At 58.7% G+C, this 19,713-nt stretch overlaps 1 protein-coding gene across 5 annotated transcripts in view; it reads right to left on the bottom strand.

Annotated features, from left to right (window-relative positions):
- The window catches only part of CAPZB (capping actin protein of muscle Z-line subunit beta), a 119,207-nt gene that overhangs the window by 11,054 nt on the left and 88,440 nt on the right, over positions 1 to 19,713 (bottom strand). For 4 of the 5 annotated variants that reach the window (XM_017346515.4, XM_051858034.3, XM_089301421.1 and 1 more), the window contains exons 5-6: positions 2,870 to 3,011; positions 1,972 to 2,088 (exon numbers count right to left, since the gene is read on the bottom strand). In XM_017346515.4, the coding sequence (XP_017202004.3) occupies positions 1,972 to 2,088; positions 2,870 to 3,011 (259 nt within the window). Of the gene's footprint in view, positions 1 to 1,971; positions 2,089 to 2,869; positions 3,012 to 7,493; positions 8,971 to 19,713 lie in introns of those variants that run through there. The other variant, XM_089301422.1, reaches the window with a different exon arrangement.

Raw genomic sequence — 19,713 nt, 5'->3', positions numbered from 1 at the left:
CCCCCCCCCAAAAAATCAAAAGTGTGGTGTGGCAGAAAGCAGTGGGTTTTTTTTGGGGGGGTGAGGGGAAGTCAACAAATCTAGGGTCCAATCCAGGCTTTGCCTCTTATTGCTTGAGTCAGCATGGGAGAGGCCCTCACCAGCCTGAACCTGCTTCCTCCCTGCTCAATGGGAACGCTGGCTCTCCTGCGCTTGTCCTTGCTGGGAGCCGGCCCCACACAGGGTCTGCGCACCCTCCCTGGGGAGCCGGCCCCACACAGGGTCTGCGCACCCTCCCTGGGGAGCCGGCCCCACACAGGGTCTGCGCACCCTCCCTGGGGAGCCGGCCCCACACAGGGTCTGCGCACCCTCCCTGGGGAGCCGGCCCCACACAGGGTCTGCGCACGCTCCCTGGGGAGCCGGCCCCACACAGGGTCTGCGCACCCTCCCTGGGGAGCCGGCCCCACACAGGGTCTGCGCACCCTCCCTGGGGAGCCGGCCCCACACAGGGTCTGCGCACCCTCCCTGGGGAGCCGGCCCCACACAGGGTCTGCGCACCCTCCCTGGGGAGCCGGCCCCACACAGGGTCTGCACACGCTCCCTGGCTTCCTCCATCCGCCGGGAACCTCTTCGCCGCTCCTCCAGCCCCCTACCTGCCAAGGCAACCAGAGGCACCTGGCCAAGGCTGACCCCGGGACGCACGGCTGAAGCCCGCGGCCCTTGCGTCGCCTGCTGCTCAGAATCTGTGCCATCTACTCAGGCTCACTGACCTCACTGCGCCCCCCAGTTAGTGACCGACACTGGAGACGGCCCCAGCTGCCACGCACCGCAGGTGATTACGTGACGACAGGAGTCAGGGTCTTCTCGCTAAAGCTCCCAGAGCAGAGGCAAGAGCAGGCCGGTGGCCCCGTGAGGTGTTCTGAGGACAGCTGCTCGTCAGGCCTGAGTCTGGTCTGGCAGGAGCACCCTGCACGCCAAGCCGGAACCAGGCGCTGGCCGTGGGCTGACAGCTCTGATTTAAACTACTAGGAAGGCCGAGGACTAAATATTTGTCCAGGTCACTGTAGACCGGGTGGAACTATAAACAGTGCAGAGCGGTAAGTGATGCAGGAAGTAGTCTCCGGATACGGAGCCAGGATTTTGCACCCGATCCCCAGGTGGCCGGAGTGGGGGAGGAGCCTGTGGCAGGGCTGGCCGCCCCTCCCGCGTCACTGGTCCCCAGAAGGCAAGAGCCATCCCACATGAGAGGACAGGCCCTGCCCTGTGAGCCCTGGTGTCAGAGGCCAGACGGGGACTCCAGGAACCTGGCAGCCTCCAGCCCGGTGGGACGGCCCTTGCACCTCAGGTATGCCACGCCCAGGCACCATCTCAACCACGTGACTACAAATCCACTTCAGAGGGTTACCGAATCAATCCTTTCTGCTCTATGTTATTTTTTCTATCAACAGCAACTAACTAAGAGTACAGTTATCTTACTGAAAAGATTTTTGATGTTAAAAGGAACCCTTGTCCAGGAGAGCAGGCCGGATGAGAACGGGAACAGGGACGGGAGAGCTCCCCTGGACGCCCAAGGCCGCCGCACTTCCACCAACACAGCATCCGCGCTGGCGGGCGAAGGCAGCTCCCTCCCAGGCTGGGGTGGGCTGGGTCTGGGCTTCCCCTCTGCCCCACCCCAAGCGTCCTGCCGCCCTGCACTGGGCACAGGTGAATGCCTTCTCTCAGGATGGGTGAGGCTTGCCAAAGGTAGCTTATCTGTTCTGACGCTTCACCAATAGCATCGAGAGCGGAAGTCAGGAGAAGCTTACCGGTCAGGGTTGAGAGTTCTGTGTTTCTAACAAGCTCCTGACAAAGCCGAGGGCTGACCGGACCACAGGGCTGCTCATGGCCAGAGAGGGGGCCGAGGGAGTGCAGCCCACGAGCGATGCGAGGCAGCCGTGGCCACTCGGGGGCGGAGCTGGAGTGTGCGCTGGGCTGAGTGAAGGGAGACACTACCTGTCTGGTAAGGCTGCCTCCGAGGTTCATGGTACCCGAGCCGGATTTGTTGGTCTGCAGCCACAGCATCACCGTGGAAGTCAGTTTGTAGTGGGCGGTGCGGCCACTGGACTTCTCCTGCAGGGGAGGACGAGAGATCAGAGTCCGAGGAACGCTCAAGTGCTCCCTCCTCAGCCATGGCCACTGGGGTGGGCATCTGGCATGCCCGTACTCTATGCTGGATCCAGCTCCCTCCTCGCATCTGCCCTGGGAGGCAGCAAGGGACACCCAAGTGGGAGACCTGGTCTGAGTGCCAGTTCCTGGCTTTGGCCAGGCACAGCCCAGGCTGTTACAGATAACCTGGAGAGAGAAACACCAACGGGGAGATCTGCAGCTTTCCTGAGAGAGGGAGGGAGGGAGGGAGGGAGGGACTCCCCCAAATGTTTTTAATTATTTTACTTGAAAAGCCAAAAGATGGCGTGAGAGAGATTTATTCCCCACTTTCAACAGCCAGGGCTGGGCACAGCCGAAGCCAGAAGCTGAGAACTGAATCTGGGTCTCTCATGTGGGTGGCAGGGACCCAGGTACTCCAGCCTGCCAGGGTGTGCGTTAGCAAGAAGCTGGAGCTGGAAGCAGAGCGGGGAGGACCCAGGCACTCCACTACGGGGCGCAGGACCCTAAGTCGCATCCTGACTGCCGTGCCACACGCCCACCCCACGCTGTTTTTGAAAGGGGCTGCATCTATAACCGCGTACGCCGAGTTCGCTGGGACCTTATGATCCACGGCTACTCAGTCCTCATTGATCTGCATCCAATCGGCTTTGGGGTGTTTCTAGGAATTAGCAGGGGTTTTTATCAGTGTCCCCAGCGCCAAAGCTGCACCCGGAGGCCCGGCTGCCGGCTGCTGCGGGGGCTGTACCTGCACTTCCACCACGTGGATGGAATCCCAGCAGCCTTTGATCTTCTTTGATCCATCTCCAGCCTTCTTTATGAGGATCACTCCCGCAAAGCCATGATCCAGATCCCAGAGGTAGACAGATGAGACACCACCTTCAAAATACCTGCAGGAAACAGGCCCGTGAGCCAGGAGACAGATGGCCAGTCCAGGTCCCGGCTGCCCCTCAGCTGCGATTCGCCTGGCAGTGTGGGATGAACAACCCTGCACAGGTCCCGGGGTGGATCCCTGGCTGTGTCCTGGTGCCCCAGGTTGGGGAGGGACGCGGGGAGAGCGTGGGCTCAGGGCTGTGGCTCTGTGGTCTCAGGGCTGCGGCTCTGTGGTCTCTGACACCCCTTCTGCCTTCTCAGGGACTCAGATTCCTCCCAGACGGGGGACGCAGCGCAGGGTGCGACACGGCTCCTGGAGCAGCTGCTGCTGCCCCAGTTCCCTTCTTCTAGACGGCTCTTTGCAGGACAGACGGGAGCAGCAAACTCCTCCAGAGCCTGGGAAAGACTCAGTGAAGGGCTGGGTCCAGCTTGGAGCTTCCTGCTCTGATCTCAATCGATATGGAAAAATTCCCAGTCACGAACAAATGGGACGGAAAGAAAAGGCCAGACAATCAGGCGGGACCCCAAACCCAAGAGCCCAAAGCCGCCTGTTCCGCAGGGCTGAGGCCGCTGTGAGGGAGACCCCCGAGTTGGGTGCTTGTCCCTCAAGGCCAGCACAGTCCTCACTGCAACGTCCCTGGCGCCTCCGACCCACTCGGCCTGGGCACAGTGACATTCCAGAGCAGGGTGGGGAGTCTCTTCTCTACCAAGGGCCGTTGGGTATCTGCAACTTCAGTTGCAGGCTATACAGAATTACCCACTTAAAAATTAGCCTGCTACAGATTTGCTGAATTTGAGTCCTGCCTGTGGGCTTTACGTGGCTTGTGGGGCGGACACTCCCCACCTCTGTTCTCGAGGCTGCCACCAGGGAGCGCCGTGTGGATAGGACTTCAGACCCGGACAGCGGGGAGGTACGCCCCCAGGCCCGCGGCAGGGTCATGGGCTCAGGAGTAAGGCACACGTGGGACCAGTGCCAGCACCTGGTTACAGCTCTGTGCAAGTCCTTATCTACCCAACAGTGGCTTAGTGATGGCTGCCAGAGACGAGCTGGGTGCACATGGGTCTCATGGACAAAACCGCCTTTACAGAGCAATTGAGAAATAAAAATAAACTAATAAATAATAAGGTAGACGCCTGGCAAATGATCACTGTGTTCACCACTTAAATTGAGGACTAAAACTTAACAGGTGTCTGTGACCTGTATTTCAAAGCTATCAGGATGAGACACTCCCAGCACTGGCGATGCTAACAAGCAGCAAGTGTGGGCAGGAGGTGGGGGAGAAGGGAGGAACCTTTGCAGACCGGGCCCGCTGTGTCACAGGTGCTACTTCCTGTCCTTGCACTCAGCCAGCTGCGACCAGAAGTATCCAGACCAGAGAAGCTGCAGACGCACTCAACACGCAGACTTTTTTTCTCCTTGCCATTATTTCATAAACACCACAGTATAGCAACGACACACACAGCTCTTACAGCGTCAGGTACGTAAGTAACCTGCAGGTGGCTTTAAAACACACTGGAGGATGCGTGTAGGTTACGTGCAGGGGGACTCGAGCCTCTGCAGATTTTGGCCGTGATGTGTGTGTGCTGGGGCCAGGCCCCCGTGGAGACGAACGGTTCACGGTACTGTTTCTGTGATTTTCCTGGAGTCTAACACTACCCACATTCAAACTTTGGAAAAGGCAGCACCTGACCTACTCTGGGCCGCTCTGCAGTGCTCCTGGGGCGTGGAGAGGGTCGGTCACTTCTAGACCAGAGTCCCACCGGCTTCTTCCCGGGACTCCTGGGGGCTCCCTGGGCTCACGAGGTGAGGCACGCGGCGGCGCCACAGCCTGCAGCAGGCCTGCCAGTGCCTCCTTGCTGAGAGGCAGCCCGCTTCCAACACACAGCTTCCTCCCCAGGCTGCTGGTAGGGAGAGCAGCCCCACATCAAACGGGGGAAAACTTGAAAAACCACGGCTTTTTTTTTTTCATGCTGGTGAAAAGGGCAGCCTGGGAATTCCTGCTTTCCTGCCGTCATCCTGGAACAAAGGCTTGAAGCCTGGGGACCCGCAGGGTCCGGCCGCCCTGGAGGGAACCAGGAGAGCCCTGGGCGCCCCGACAGCCAGTGACCGGCTGCCAACACTGGTGGCCCAGGGCTCTGCCGCCTCAGGACACTCCTCAGTGTCGTGTTCTTGCAGGAGAGGAAGAGGATGACAGGGATGTGGCAGAGGCGGAACTGGCCGTCCCCACTCCACCCAGGCACCCTCGGCTTCCCCGTGGCCACGTGGAGAGTGCTGGAGAGCACAGGCTCCCTGTGACCTCCTTGTGGGCTGCTTGCTCTTCCCGCCAAACCAAAAACTGGATTGTGAGGACACTGTGAAAAAGGGAAACTTAAAGTCAGCCCACAGCACCATCCATCAACCCAGCCCACGGATGGGATTTTTCCAAATGCCCTTCCAGCCTCTGCCCAGATGCAGCTTTTATGGAACCATGGAGCCACGGTTCCCACTGTTTCTAGCCAGGTTCTGCAGTTTGCAGTGCGCAGCACACCAACCCACAGCCCGTCTGACTTTCAGTAGAGACGGTGGTGGCCGACTCAGAGGCTGGGCTGCTGGGCTCTCGCCTGGAAGCCAATGGACACTCCCTGCCCGGTGAGGCGGAACAAGCTGAGATGGCCCTGCCGGGATCCACACACCACAGCAACCCAAGAAGGGACCTGCATTCCAGGCACCAGAAGGGATCGCCAAGGACTCGGGCCGCCCCAAGTCTCGGCCTGGTGTTCCGAGACAAAGGGCCCCTTTGGACCCCCCCCCCCCCCCCGCCAGGAACAGCAGCCTCTGGGAGGGGCACGGCTGCAGAACGAGCAGCGTTACCCCTCCCACCACGCGTTTACGGTTTTGCTGTGCACGTAAAGCATTAATTAAAGAGGGACCTCAACAGGTTTTCGAAAATCTATTCTTACCTACTATCCTTTGATCATGACGACATGAAACAAGGAAAAAAATAGCTTTTATATGGCTTGCATTTATGAGTTTTTACATAAAGGCTTTTGTGGGTATTTTAAGAATGTGCTAAAATGTTGTCTGAAACCACATAAAGGCAGGGAGGAGTCGCCCGCCAGAGCTAACAGCACACACACGGAAGCACTTTACCCCGCCTGTGTGTTTCACGAGGCCAGCAGCATAACTCCGGCCTGCACGCTAACACTACTTCAACAGAGGCGGGCCATCGGCAGCAAGCCATGCCTGGACCCTGCATGGCTGGGGGCAGCTACAGAGGAGCCCAGAACCCTGCAGTTCCCCGGGGTTGGGGGGAGGAGGATGGGCTGGCCGCGGTCTCTGGTCAGCCGGTGGCGCGGAGATGTGAGCATGGGCTTTTGGCAGGCCTCCTCTGAGAGTCAGACGGCTGGGGCTGAACGGCTGCTCCACGAGGGAGCCCGGCAGCAGGCTGGCACAGGGGCAATCTCAGGCAGACTGCGGAGAAGCCACGAGGCGGTGGGAGTCAGGACACGCCAGGAATGTGGGGAGTAGGGGAAATGACAGACGGGCCTGGGGAGGGCCGGGGGCTCAACCCCGGGGGAGTCACCTCTTGCTGGAGTACCCCAAGAACCGACTCCTCTAGCACACGCTGGCAGCCCCACACGCAGCTCTGGGAGCTCCCAAGACTTTGACAGCAAAGGCATGTGTTTCCTGAAGGCAAAGGCAACCGCAGAGGGCATGGCTGGCTGATCCGAAAGCGACAGGACCACTCTGGGGCGGATCTGGAAGTCCTGCCATGGGAAATCCAGAGTGTGTACAACTGGCCAGCCCAGGTCTCGTAACCCCAAAAGCCTGGGTCCCTAGGGAACGCCTTTGGGCTGGAGGAGCCAGAAGCTTGGCAGGACCCTCGGATGGGCTGGCTGCCTGTCTGTCGGCATCTCGGCAGTCTCCCTTCTTGGAGTCTGTGCTCGCTCCCTGAAAGTCGCTCTTCCGGAACCATGCTGTCACACACCGAGGATTTGTGTCGCTAACTCCTCAACCACAGGACTTCGGGGGGGGGGGGTGTGCAAAAGGGGAGAGACACTCAGAGTGGTTGCCCCAGAGCGTCTGGAGCTGAGGCGTGCAGAGACCGAGGACGGAAGCTGCTGCAGGACTCTGGGCGGCGCCGACGCTGGCCCAGCCTGTCTGGGCCAACGCTGGGCTGCGATGGACTCTGAGGCTGGCTCCTTCCTTGCAACTGCTTTTGGGGAAGGCCCCCAGCAGGTCTCGTGTCACAGGCTGCAGCCCTCCGCCAGAGAACCAAGGCCAGGACGGACCTGCGGGGAGCAGGGCTCAGCAGTGCCAGCCAGGAAGGGACTCTGGCTCCGACCTCACTAGCACGCGCCTTGTGGGCACTAGCAGGCGGAGCAACCTTTGCAGGCCTGGTTCAGGCCCAGGGCCCTGGCAGACACGTACCCCTGGCCAGAGGCTCCACGGCTCTGACACGGTGGAGGGCGTCCAAGGACCCAGGATAGAGAGGGGGTTACGAGAGGCGCCCCACAGGTGCTGGGAATGGGAATCTTCTTCTGTAGTCGGCCTCATTATATAAAGCCAGGTGAAAGCAAGGAAAAGTATCTGGCACCCATGACTGTTTCCCTATTTGTACAGAGACCTGGATCCGAGCTCCCAGCTCCAACTCCTAGGTCTTCCTGGCTGCTTCAGGGCCTACAGAGGCAGACTCTGAGCACCCATTTTGATCCATTCAAACAGTTCTGTGACTTGCACGAAAACCTCTGCCCTTTTTCCTGGAACTATACAGAAGAGAACTTAATGCCCTTTCCTCTCATAGCCCCTATGTTTTTAAGGATTATCTTTCATTTTTTACATTTTCATTTGAAAGGCAGAGAGACATAGACAGACATAGATCTTCCATCCACTGGTTCACTCCTCAAATGCCCACCAACAGCCAGGGCTGTGCTAGGCCAAAGCCAGGAGCCAGGAACTCGATTTGGGTCTCCCACATGATGGCAGGCACTCAAGTGCTTACACCATCACCTGCTGCCCCCCAGGGTGTACATCAGCAGGAAGCTGCACCACAAGCGTTGTGGTCTGAACTTGAACTAAGTGCTCTATGCAGGATACTAGCTCCCAAGTGGAGGCTTAACCGGCTGTGCCACACACGTACCTCCTATATTTCGTTTATTTGAGAAGGAGGGAGAAGAGAGAGGTAGAGAGACAGAGAGCTTCCATTCTCTGGCTCAATCTCCAAGTGACTGCAATGGCCAGGATTAGAATCAGGAACTGGGACTGCCACTCAGGCCTCCCACGTGTGTGGCAGGAATCTTGCCTCTCAGGGGTGCTCTGGCGGAGAACTGGACTCAGTAGCTGGAGCGGGAACCCAACCCAGGGACTCTGATGTGGACTAACTGCTGGGCTAGATGCCTACTCCCTCCATGTGGTCCTTTTATGCATCTAAAGATGACTTACATAAGCACTAACTAAGTTTTCTCTTGTCTGGCCTTCCCATCCTCGTATGATTTTTTTTTTTAAGATTTACTTATTTATTTGAAAGAGTTACCAAGAGAGGGAGAGACAAAGATCTTCCATCTGCTGGTTCACTCCCCAGATGGCCACAATGGGCCAGGCAGAACCCAGGAGCCTGGAACTCCACCTGGGTCTCCCACATGGGTGCAGGGGTCCAAGCATTGAACTGTCTTTCGCTGCTTTTCCCAGGCCATTAGCAGGGAGCTGGATCAAAAGTGGAACAGCTGGGATACGAACTAGCGCCCATATAGGATGCTTCGCCCTAACATCAGCCCCAGCTCACTTTTTTTTTTTTTTTTTTAAGATTTATTTATTTGAAAGGCAGAGTTAGATAAGCAGAGAGACACAGAGGTCTTCCATCTGTTGGTTCTCTCCCCAGATGGCTGCAATGGCTGGAGTTGTGCCAATCTGAAGCCAGGAGCCAGGGGGTTCTTCCAGGTGCAGAAGCCCAAGCACTTGGGCCATCTTCCACTGGTTTCCCAGGCCATAGCTGAGAGCTGGATAGGAAGACAGGAAGTGGAGCAGCCAGGATTCGAACTGGCGCCCTTACCTGCTATGTCACAGTGCCCTCTCCCCCCCACCCCAGCTGTTTCTAATTTGAGAAAACCTTCAGGGCAGAGGTTCTCAATGTGTACCCCAGGTAACGTTTGTCACGGGAGACACTTTTGGTTGTCCTATTTGGGGAGGGGGAGTATTCCTCTCCATAAGAAGGTCATTAAGTCCCCTGGGGATACCTTGGTTATCCTCCCCCACCTTAATACATGCCCCGTGGTCAATGTCCTTCTTTTCTTATTTGTAACTTAAAAATTTGTGGGTGAGTGAGTGAGTGAGTGAGTGTGTGTGTGTGTGAGAGAGAGAGAGAGAGAGAGAGAGGGAGGGAGGGAGGGAGACGGGGTAGGGAGGGAGACGGGGTAGGGTGGGGTGGAGGATGTGAGCACTCTTCTCGTCGTCTACTTGTTCACTTCTCAAAGGCCTGCAAAGCTACAGTTGGGCCAAGGCTGAAGCCAGGACCTGGAAACTCACTCCAGGTCTCCCGTATGCGTGGGCAGGAATCCGCTGCAGACCATCTCCCGCACCAACACTGCCCCCTACGGGCTGCGTGAGCAGGAAGCTGCAACTGAAAGCCAGAGCAGGCGGGAAGCAGGTGCTCAGCTGTGGTGTGTGGGCATCTTGACCACGAGGCCAAATGCCTGGGTGACGAGGACAAAGACAACGCCCTGACTCCACTGTGGACACATCTCTCGGCTCACTGGTTCCTCCACCCACAGGCAGATGAGCTCACTAATATCAGCACACTCAGCTTTTTTCTCATGTGTTGCCATGGAATCGTCTCTTCCTATACTTAAGAATTAGGCACAGTGGATGCGAGGCCATCACTCTGCACTGTGTTCTCCACAAGCCTCGTGGAGGAGCCTTCACCAGTCTGACCAGTCTTTGGGGATTCTGGATCCGCTGTCGTCCACACCCTCCCTGAAGGGCTAGGCCACCCCTCCCTGGAGGGCTCAGCCTCTGGGACAGAGCACGGGGAGTGGGAGGCAGTGCAGAGGAGCTCAGATCTAGGGAGCAGAGAATCCCGAGGCCTCCTAGGAGGAGCACTGGAGGCTACGGTGAAGGCTCCAGGGGGGAAACCGGCAGTCCACTGGGCTCTTCTTTCAAGCTGGGGGTCACTCACAGATGGGAACGCCCACAACCTGGCCTGGAATGAGGGAGTGGCCAGGGAGCTGAGAGACAGAGTGTACGTGTGAGGTGGGCGTTGACCGACATCCTGGGGTTCAGACTGGAAACATTAGTGCTGTTACAGCAAGCAGGCCCCGCACTTTGTGCTGCTAAGTCAGGAGCTTGGGCTCTTGGAGGGCCAGGGCTGGGAGGCTGCAAGTCTCCTTTCCCGACCCCACGTCCTCCAGCAGGTGTACGGCCTGCTCCGCTGCTGAGTTCAATGAACAGAAGCAGCAGGACAAGCAGTCACGAGGGACGCTCTTGACCCTAGCTGGTGGCTGGACGGGACGAGGACGAGGTCGAGGTCCTATGGGCACAAGTTCAAATGGCAACGCCCCTGTGTGCTGGGTTTTATGACAAGAAGAGGGAACAGGAAGCCTGGAGGCTAGTGCTGCTCCACCAGTGGTGGCGTTTCTGGTCCTCGGATCACACCCTTCCGTTCCCTTCTGTTCCCACCCGGCCAGAGACAGCGGCCTAGCTCCGGCAGCAGTCTCTCTGAGCGCCCTCAGTGTCCTTCCAAGCACACGGGCACTGGGACTCAGCGGTGGGAACAGCTCAATGCAACCCCAGGAAGAGAGGAGAATCCCTAACCGGCTCGCCAGGACCCACAGACCCAGCCTTCCCCCTCACAGGGCGGCCTGGCCCTCCTGCGTCTGCTGTCCCTGCACTGGCTGTGCTGAGAGGCGAAGTGGACCTGAGTCCAGGAGACGGCCAGGGAGCACAACCGTGGCCCCCGCTCGTGGAGATGCAAGGACGACGACACCACTGACAGCCCCAAGTGCCGGCCTCAGCGGGAAGAAGGCAACCTTGGGGGCTCTGAGCCACCCAGAAGCCTGGGTCGAAAACCCAAGTACCACTGGCTGGGGGTGCGCATGCAACGCCCGCGTCCCCTGGCTGGACTTGGCCTGCTCTAACATGACGCTGAAACCCGATCGCCCGTTTGCGGGCTGAGAGCAGCTGTTCTCACCACAGTTTACGGAATGTGTCCAGAGCCTGCCTGCAGACACGGGACAGGTATTCTGCGGAAATTCCTCCCGGTACACACAGGTGCACCAACCCCAGAGCAAACATACCAACTGGCTTAGGCACGCTCGAGCTTACTGCCAGCTGCACGTAAAGGCGCACATCTGGACTGTGGCTGCAGCTCCTACGGCCTCTCTTTAGAAGGCGTTCCCTTCTCTACTTCAGGGGAAATAACAAAGCCCTCAGACAACAGAGCAGCGGGAGGGGCCCGATCTGGCTCTCGCTTGTTTGGGAGCCAATGGTTAGCTGACACTCAGCAGCACTGGGTCCACCCTACCCCTCGGGTTTCCAAGTAATCCCGGTCACCCGAAGCCACCACTTCCGAGGACCCATCTGTGCGAGGGGCGCTGCCACGTTCTTTCAGAGCTAACGGAATGAGCCCTTTCTCAGAGCAGGATCCAGGGTGCTGTTCTGCCTCCAGGCCAGGTTTGCCTGGGCATCGTCAGACATCCCAGCCAGGGTGGGAGGGAGCACAGGGGGCAGAACTGGGTCAGACTGCAAGTGACATGCACACACCACACTCTGCACATGCGCTACCAGAGGAGGAAGGCAGCCCACTGTGTCACCAGAGTGCCCCGTGCCGGGGATTCTGGAGGGTCCTGTCTCACGGGGGCTGCTGGCTGTGAGACCACGGTCTGCCGCACTTCCACAAAGCAGCTTCCCATCGAGGAGCACGGGGAGCTGGCAGGATGAAGCGGCCTGGCCACAGGAGGGACAGCCCCCACTTCCACCCCAGCACGTGACTGTGCCACACGGTCCTAGGAGCTCAGGAACTCCTGCAGAATCAGAGTCCTCGGATGCCAACTTGGGGGATCACGTTTACAAACAAACTTGATTTTCCCCATACTCCTCTTTTCCATCTTGCTTTTTCTTAGCAGATGGGCTGGCCAAGGCAACCAAACCCTGGGCTGCAGCCTGAGGGTGCCAGATGAAGGGACCTGCGGTGGGTGTTCCCATCTGGGTCCCCAAGGAGGGGTGTGACATGCAAGCTGTCCCGGGGCACCCTGCAGGGGCCTGGAAGGTGCAGTCCACAGAGCAGAGCAGGAAGCAGAGACAACGCGACTCCCCCAAAAGCTGAGAGGCGAAGTGGACCTGAGTCCAGGAGACGGGCAAGGAGCGCTTCTCGGGACCTGGCTCCCCATCCAATTAAAATAACACAACCCAAGCAAGCTCGAGTCACTCTGTCAAGTGCTTCCGGCACTTCTGCACAAGCTCCAGGCTCACAGCAGCGGGGCTGGGGGTCTCCCCAGGTGCTCCGAGTGCATGGCTGAAAACACCAAAATACACACTGACACCCACTGAGCGTCACAGCCCTCTCCCATCTTCACCTTGGAGCAGGGGACCTGCAAGCGGTGCCTGTCCCAGGATCCTCCTGCATCCTTGAAATCTGGGAGACGCTCCGACCTCCGCAAGCAAAAGCCACAGACTCAGCTGAGTCGGCAGCGGGTGCAGGCAGACATGCCAAAGCCACGTCCCTCTAGCTCCAGAACTTTCTTCTTTTTCTTTTTTTTAAAGTTTTTTATTTATTTAACAGGTAAAGTTATAGACAGTGAGAAAGAGAGACAGAGAAAGATCTTCCTTCTGTTGGTTCACTCTCCAGATGGCCGCTACGGCCGGTGCTGCACCCATCCGAAGCCAGGAGCCAGGTGCTTCCTCCTGGTCTCCCATGGGGTGCAGGGCCCAAGCACTTGGGCCATCCTCCACTGCACTCCCGGGCCACAGCAGAGAGCTGGCCTGGAAGAGGGGCAACCGGGACAGAATCCGGGCACCCATATGGGATGCTGGCGCCACAGGCGGAGGATTAACCAAGTGAGCCAGGGCGCCGGCCCCTAGCTCCAGGACTTTCCTGCCCATTTTGCATCCCCACAGGCTGCCTCTGCTGCCTGACTTCACAAAACTCCTCGCCAGGCACAACCCCGCGGACCACGGGAGCCCCGCCTGGCCTTCCTGGCAGTGGGCAGCACAGGGAGCTTGCGCTGCAGATCTCACACGGCCGGACGAAGGGAAGGGGCTTGCACTCTCAGCCAGCTGCTCACAGTTCCCCCACTTCCCAACTGTGTCTGGGGCTTTCCCAGGACAGACACAGGGCTGCCGGGTCCCAGGCACCCTCCAGAGTGACGCCCGAGCCTGGGCACCTGGCACCCGCGCCTGTGTGCCTCTCTCCCCCCGCAGCCTGCTCCAGCTGCACTCACTGACAGCACTGCCTTAGGACTTCAACGTGACTTCCACACTCAGAACCCTGTCTGGACGTTCCCATGCGAGGCTGCGTGGCCGGCTCAGGGTCCCCACGGCCATCCAAGACTCGAGGATTCCAACCCACAAACGGAGGACAGAGTTGCAGGCACAGCCACGTAACCTGTGTCAAGTGTTACAGAGAAAGGACACAGAGCAAAACCAAGCAAGGGTGCGTGGGGGAGCCCGAGAGCTCCGGCTGGTGCAGGCGCCCAGAGAGAAGGCACACGTGCAGCTCACGCGTCAGAAGCCATGCTCACCAGGCAGTGGTGGGACCCCTCCCCGCTCCCAAGCTCCTGGAGGACAGGCTTGAAAGTGGGCCTTGCAAAAATGTTCTTCACTTGAATAGCAGAGTTCGTCTCTCTCTCTCTCCTAACTCCCACACACACTGTACACACAGGGTCTGCTCTTCGCTTCCCAAATGCCTGCAATGCCTGGGGCCAGCTGGAGCCAAGAACCAAGAACTCAACCCAGGTCTCCCACACGGGCGGCAGGGACCCGATCACTTGAGTCACCACTGCTGCCTCCCTTATTAACCGAAAGCTGAAGTCAGTGCTGGAGTAGGGAACTGGAGTACTCCACTATGGGCCCCCGGCAGGTCTCACACGGCCAGACGACGGGAAGGGGCTTGCACTCTCTGTCCCTCCCCAAGGGCCTGGTCTTTGCTCCTTCACAGCACTGATCCAACTGTGCAAGTGTCTGGCTTGTCTCTTCACGTGTTCCCATGTACATCTAATCAGCCTTTAGGTTAAAACGACAGCCCTGAGGGCAGGGCTGGGTCTGAGCCCATCACAGCTGCACCCAAGTGCATCGGTGAACACCTGGTGAATGACGCCAGGTGCTTCTCCCTCCAGTCACCATGGACGGGAGCCACCAGCACCTTGTGTGTCCTCCTCATTGCTGAGGGGGACCAAGTGGCTGTCATCAACTCAATCCTCCGGAGCTTCCTCAAAGTCCTGCTGTGGGTGGGGCACAGCCAGATGTGCAGGCTTCTAGCATGGCCAGTGACACCACATGGCCTTGCTGTCTTGGCAGGTCTGCCACCCACAGCCTCACAGCCACGGTCACAAATGTACAGAACATCAGACATCCACGCAGGAAACGGCACAACCAAGAGGATCTTGTCACCCTAGCAGAATGAGATCACTGCACGCCTGGGAGGGGTCAGCAGGAGCCCCAGCCCTGAGGGATGGGCAAGTAAACAGGCCAGAGGGGGCAGCTTACTTGCCCAGTGTCAGTCAGCGAGCAGAGGCAGAAGAGAGGCTCACATCCGAATCCCTTCTGAAGGCAAGGTCCTGGGCCAGCACCGTCAGAGCACTGGTGAGTCGCGGCTGCTCCACTTCTAATCCAGCTCCCTGCTAACGTGCCTGGGACAGCAGCAGCAGAGGCTCCAAGTAGCTGGACCTCAGCCACCCATGTGGGAGGCCTGGAAAAGCTCCGGGCTACTGGCTTCAGCCTGGCCCAGCTCTGGCTGTTGCAGCCAACCTGGGAGTGAACCAGTGGATGGAAGGCCTCTTTTCCTCCTTTTCTCTGTGTCACTATGCCTTTCAAATAAAACAAAATAAATCTTAAAACAAAAACAAAACAAAACAAACAAAAAAACAAAGCCAACGTCAGGGCTGGCGCTGATCCAGCTCTCTGCTGTGGCCTGGAAAAGCAGTAGAAGTTGACCCAAGTCCTTGGGCCCCTGCACCCACGTGGAAGACCCAGAAGAAGCTCCTGGCTCCTGGCTTTGGATCAGCCCAGCTCCAGCTGTTGCACCCTTTGGAGGAGTGAACCAGTGGATGGAAGACCTTTCTGTCTCTACCTCTCTCTGTGACTCTTTCAAATAAAAATAAATCTTAAAAAAATGTCTTCCCCACTCTGCAGTCTGGCCTGGAATTCAGCCACCTGCCTCCCATGCTTCTGCTGTTTGCTCCGAAAATCTCCCCCTGCCTCAACCTCGACAATTCCCAATGAGGCCAATACATTAAAATCTCCCCACCGCCTGGGCCTCAGGTCTAAAAGACGGGGCCACCCTTTAGCAGCCTAGGGGCAGGAAAGGCATCTGCAAACCTGCAGTTCCAAGGCCCCATGAACCGGAGGGGTCAAATGTCTCACACACAAGTAGGCCTGCCCTGCCCTTCCTGGCCGGACACCACTGGGATCCCAGGAGGACCCTAGCAAGCGGAGGCTAGAGCCCGGGGACACCCTCACAGCCTGCACCTTCCAGGGCTGTCACAAGCACCGTGCAAACCTCTTCCAGACGTGCAGGGCTGAGCAGAAAAGCTAATTAAAGCTTTTGAAGATTATCTGAGACCTGAAGCAAGAAAGAACACAAGTGCCTTCCCACCCTGCTCCTCCACTCCAAACTCTGGCCTTCATTAAACTTTGATTTCAATCAATTGCACACCCACTAAAATTAACTTATAAGGCCAATAAATTGCAACCGCGTGTTTGAAGGTATTATCTGCTCCAAGCCAAGAGCCACGCACTGCAGAGCACAGGGCAAGATGCCTGGTGCAGATGGGAGCAATCAGCTTGGGAAGAAAGCGGTGCCGGCCCCTTCGGTCAGAACATCTGGTCTCGGGCAGAGCCGGGCTGAGAGGCCAGGGCGAGGCCCGGCATGAAAGCTCGGGCAGGCAAGGTTTCCTGTCTTCTCTGGGAACCTCAACTATCAAAGCCCCGGTCTCGGGGTTCCTGGCAGCCAAGGGCGGCTCGCCCGGCCAGCGTGCCATTCCTCTGGCAGCGGCAAGCGCATACCCCACAGGGAAGGCGCTACTTCCGTCTCTCCCCAGAAAGATGGATAGCGCAGGGGTGACGAGGCCCAGGACCAGAGAAGCAGTGTTGACTCTGCTGGGAGAGAAGGACCCACGCCCACAGGGCACGCACCCAGGAGCTCGTGCTCCCGGCCACCCTGCGGCTGCCTGGTGCGCAGGGCCGTGACACTGCCTGCCCCAAGCCAGCCTTTCCACCAGACGCAGGAAAGCAACCGTCTTAGCGCTTGGGAAACAGGAACGCGAGCAGCTGAGGTGGGGACAGGGTGGAGGCGGACGCAACACAAGGTGGCGTGAAAGCAACCGAGGCCGCCTCTGGCCGCAGCACGCTGGAGACACAGCCGTCACCTACGCGTTTCCAGCACGGTGGTGGGGTAGCTGACAGCTGGGGGAAGGAGGACGACAGGATCCCTTTCTACTCCGAGGATGACAACAAGGGGTTCAGGAGGCACGGGAGAACCAGGGCCCAGGGGACTCCAGAGGGAATGGGGCAGGACATGGGGCGGCCTCTCTGGGCACCTACTCATCAGTCTGCCCACCCTGGGGAAGAGCCTCACCCACAAGTGCTGGCCCTCTTGGTCAAGTCTGCCTGAGAAACTGCGTCCGGCCCAGGGGAGAGGGGAAGGGCACACCCCCGGGGGTCAGCCACCCTGGCTCAGCTCCATCCCGCTCGCCATCTGCCACCAGGTGCTGGGCAGTAGCTCTGATTCCCTGCAGAGTCCACACCTTGCAGGGCCTAGCACCTGGAGAAGGAGCCTGTCTCTCCCAGACGGTCCTGGGAGGAAGATTTCCTCCTCCAGGGCAGGGACGCTGGGAGAGGCCGGGACGGGACAGCGCCTGGCCCCGATGGTGTCTCAGGACAGGGTCTCCTTCCATTCACCTTCCTCGCGAGGAGGAAGGACGAGGTTACTGGGCTCGCAGGTGAACGGGGAAGGCGCCCAAGAGGCTTTCTCACGCTGTGTGCAGGGGCTGCCTGCCCAGCACAGACCTCGCACGTGGCAAGGTCATGGCCCCTAGGCCACTGGCTTTCTGGTTCCTGAGAGCTTTGGGGAGAGTGACACGGCGAGGTGCAGGGTGGCCTTCCTGCAGGTGGTCAAGTCGGAGCCCCCTCCAAGGTCCCGGCAGCACAACACTGAGAGGATTCAGGGGCCCGACAAGGCTGAGGCTGGCAGCTGTCAGTCACCTGACGGGGGAGGGGGCTGGAAGGCAGAGCCCAAGCCAAACACAGACCTGACTGCGATGCCTCAGGACCCCAGGATCCAGAGCACTGCGGGTTCCTGGTTAGGCCAGGGGACACAACTGCTCCTGGGAATGACGGCCTCAGCTCCCCCAGTCCCTGGCACGATCCTGGGCCCGTCCTGCTGTGCAGTGGTGGCTCTACCACCACCCTTTTTCTTTCCACCGGCGGGGGTGAGGAGGCAAGTCATCTCCCAGCCCTTCCCGCGACAGTTCTGAGTGACCCAGCCAGCAGGCACAGGGGCTTTTGGGGCAATGCCTCCTCCTACAGAGGGTCCTCCGCCAGAGCCCACCTGCCCGCTGAAAGGAAGACACGCAGAGGACTCCTTGAAGAGTGGTCTCATTCCCAGGGTCACCAGGCTGGGTCCTATGGAATAGGGCACAGAAGGCCTGCTTGCTGCCCCTCTGGTCCCTAGAAAGCCCAGGGTGGCTGCTGGTCAGGGCCAGCCAAGTTCAGGGCCTCCTGGCTGATGCCCTTCTGCTCGTGGTCTCTGATGACCCACCAGCAACCTCTGGGGACCCTCGAGACCGGGAGCTTCTAGAGTGAGCAACACCCCAGGATGTCTTCAGAAACAAAGAGGAGTTTGTTCTCATAAATTTTAGACTCAAAATAGGGAGGTTCATCTTGCGTGGGAGAAAGCTCCTCACAGGTGCGCCCGGAGTGTTCCTCCCCAGGGCTGGGGGGAGGACAGCACCACGCTGGTGTCCTAAGGACAGCTTCCACCTGCATGCCTCTGCAGTCTGTGGTTCCTACCACGCGGGGAGAACCCATAGTGTGCAAGGGACACGGGTGCTGGTTTGAGTCCCGGCTGCCCCTCTTCTGATCCAGCTCCCTGCTGATGGCCTGGGAAAGCAGTGGAAGATGGCCCAAGTGATTGGACCCCTGCACCCACATGGGAGACCTGGAAGAAGCTCCTGGCTCCTGGCTTTGGATCAGTTTAGCTCTAGCCATTATGGCTATTTGGGGAGTGTACCAGAGGATGGGAGATCTCGGTCTCTAACTCTGCCTTTCAAATAAAATAAATACATCTTAAAAAAAAAAAAAGCCACCTTAAAAATGGGCATTTCCAGGGCTGGCATTGTGGCCTAGCGGTAAAGCGGCTGCCTGTGATGCTGGCATCCCATGTGGGCGCAAGTTCATGTCCTAGTTGCTCCACTTCTGGTGCAGCTCCCTGTTAATGGCCTGGGAAAGCAGCAGAGGATGACCTGCCACCCATATGGGAGACCTGGAGAAGCTCCTGGCTTTGGCCTGGCCCAGCATGGCTGCTGCAGCCACCTGGGGAGCCAGCCAGTAGACAGAAGATCTCTGTCTCTCCTTTTGTCTGTAACTCTTTCAAATAAATACATCTTTAAAGTAAAATTTACAAAGGACACTTCCCTGGAGGTGGGGTGAGCCCAGCCCTTGCTGTGTCCCAGCCTTGTGAGCCCTGGAGTGCTCCGTGACCACCTGTTACCCAGAGCAGGAGGACTCTGGGGGTACTGGGAAGAGTCCTCAGTGACACTGGGGACATGCACACGTGATGGGCTCATCAAGCCGCCGGGAGGCGCCCACCAGGTGCTGCTCGCGCTGGGGTGGGCAGTGGGGGAAACCACAGCTCAGACAGCTCTTCTGGCCTGGACCAAAACACCGAGGGCAATGTGTGCCAGCCACTTACCAAGGCAGTAACAACCCAACCCACGTCCGCCCTGAACACACAGTCTAACGGGAAAACACGGAATGCAGCTCCTGACAGTGCACCAGGGGCGAGGCCAGCAGCGTCCCGGGCTGGGAGGCAGCAGGTGGAACAAGCCAGCCCCCTTGTGGGTGGAATCTGCTATCGCGTCCACGTTCATACTTGGCTGAAAGGCAGACGGGATCCCTGGTGCAGGACTTGGTAAGGACACAAAAGCGGCCAAAATCACTTTCACACCGACTTGCAATTTCAGAGATCCAGGGGTGCACAGGTCCGGGGCACCAGCACTGGAGACCCTGGCACAGTCAGGCCCTCCACGTAGCTGGAGCCTCCCACTCTACCCAGGGCAGTGGGTCACTCCAGGCTGTCACTGCCACACACCTAGCACATTCAGTTCAGTGACTTCAGCGCCTGCCACTCGGGTTTCCACAGTGGCGGGGCGGGGCCATGGGGGCGAGGACCTCACTGTGGGTGCAGGACACACCCCAGCCCTCTGCAGGCCTGTTCGGCAGGCCGGTCTGGAGCTGGCTTTCTGTCCGTCCCTCCACTGACAGCTGTGTGGTATCGGGCAGGCTTCCTCCCCTTTCTGAACCTGAATTCCCCT

The sequence above is a fragment of the Oryctolagus cuniculus genome, chromosome 7 (assembly GCF_051225735.1).
Source record: "Oryctolagus cuniculus isolate XC-2025 breed Fujian yellow rabbit chromosome 7, ASM5122573v1, whole genome shotgun sequence".
NCBI classification, from domain to species: Eukaryota; Metazoa; Chordata; class Mammalia; order Lagomorpha; family Leporidae; genus Oryctolagus; species Oryctolagus cuniculus.
This window is presented reverse-complemented; position numbering and strand designations above follow the sequence as displayed.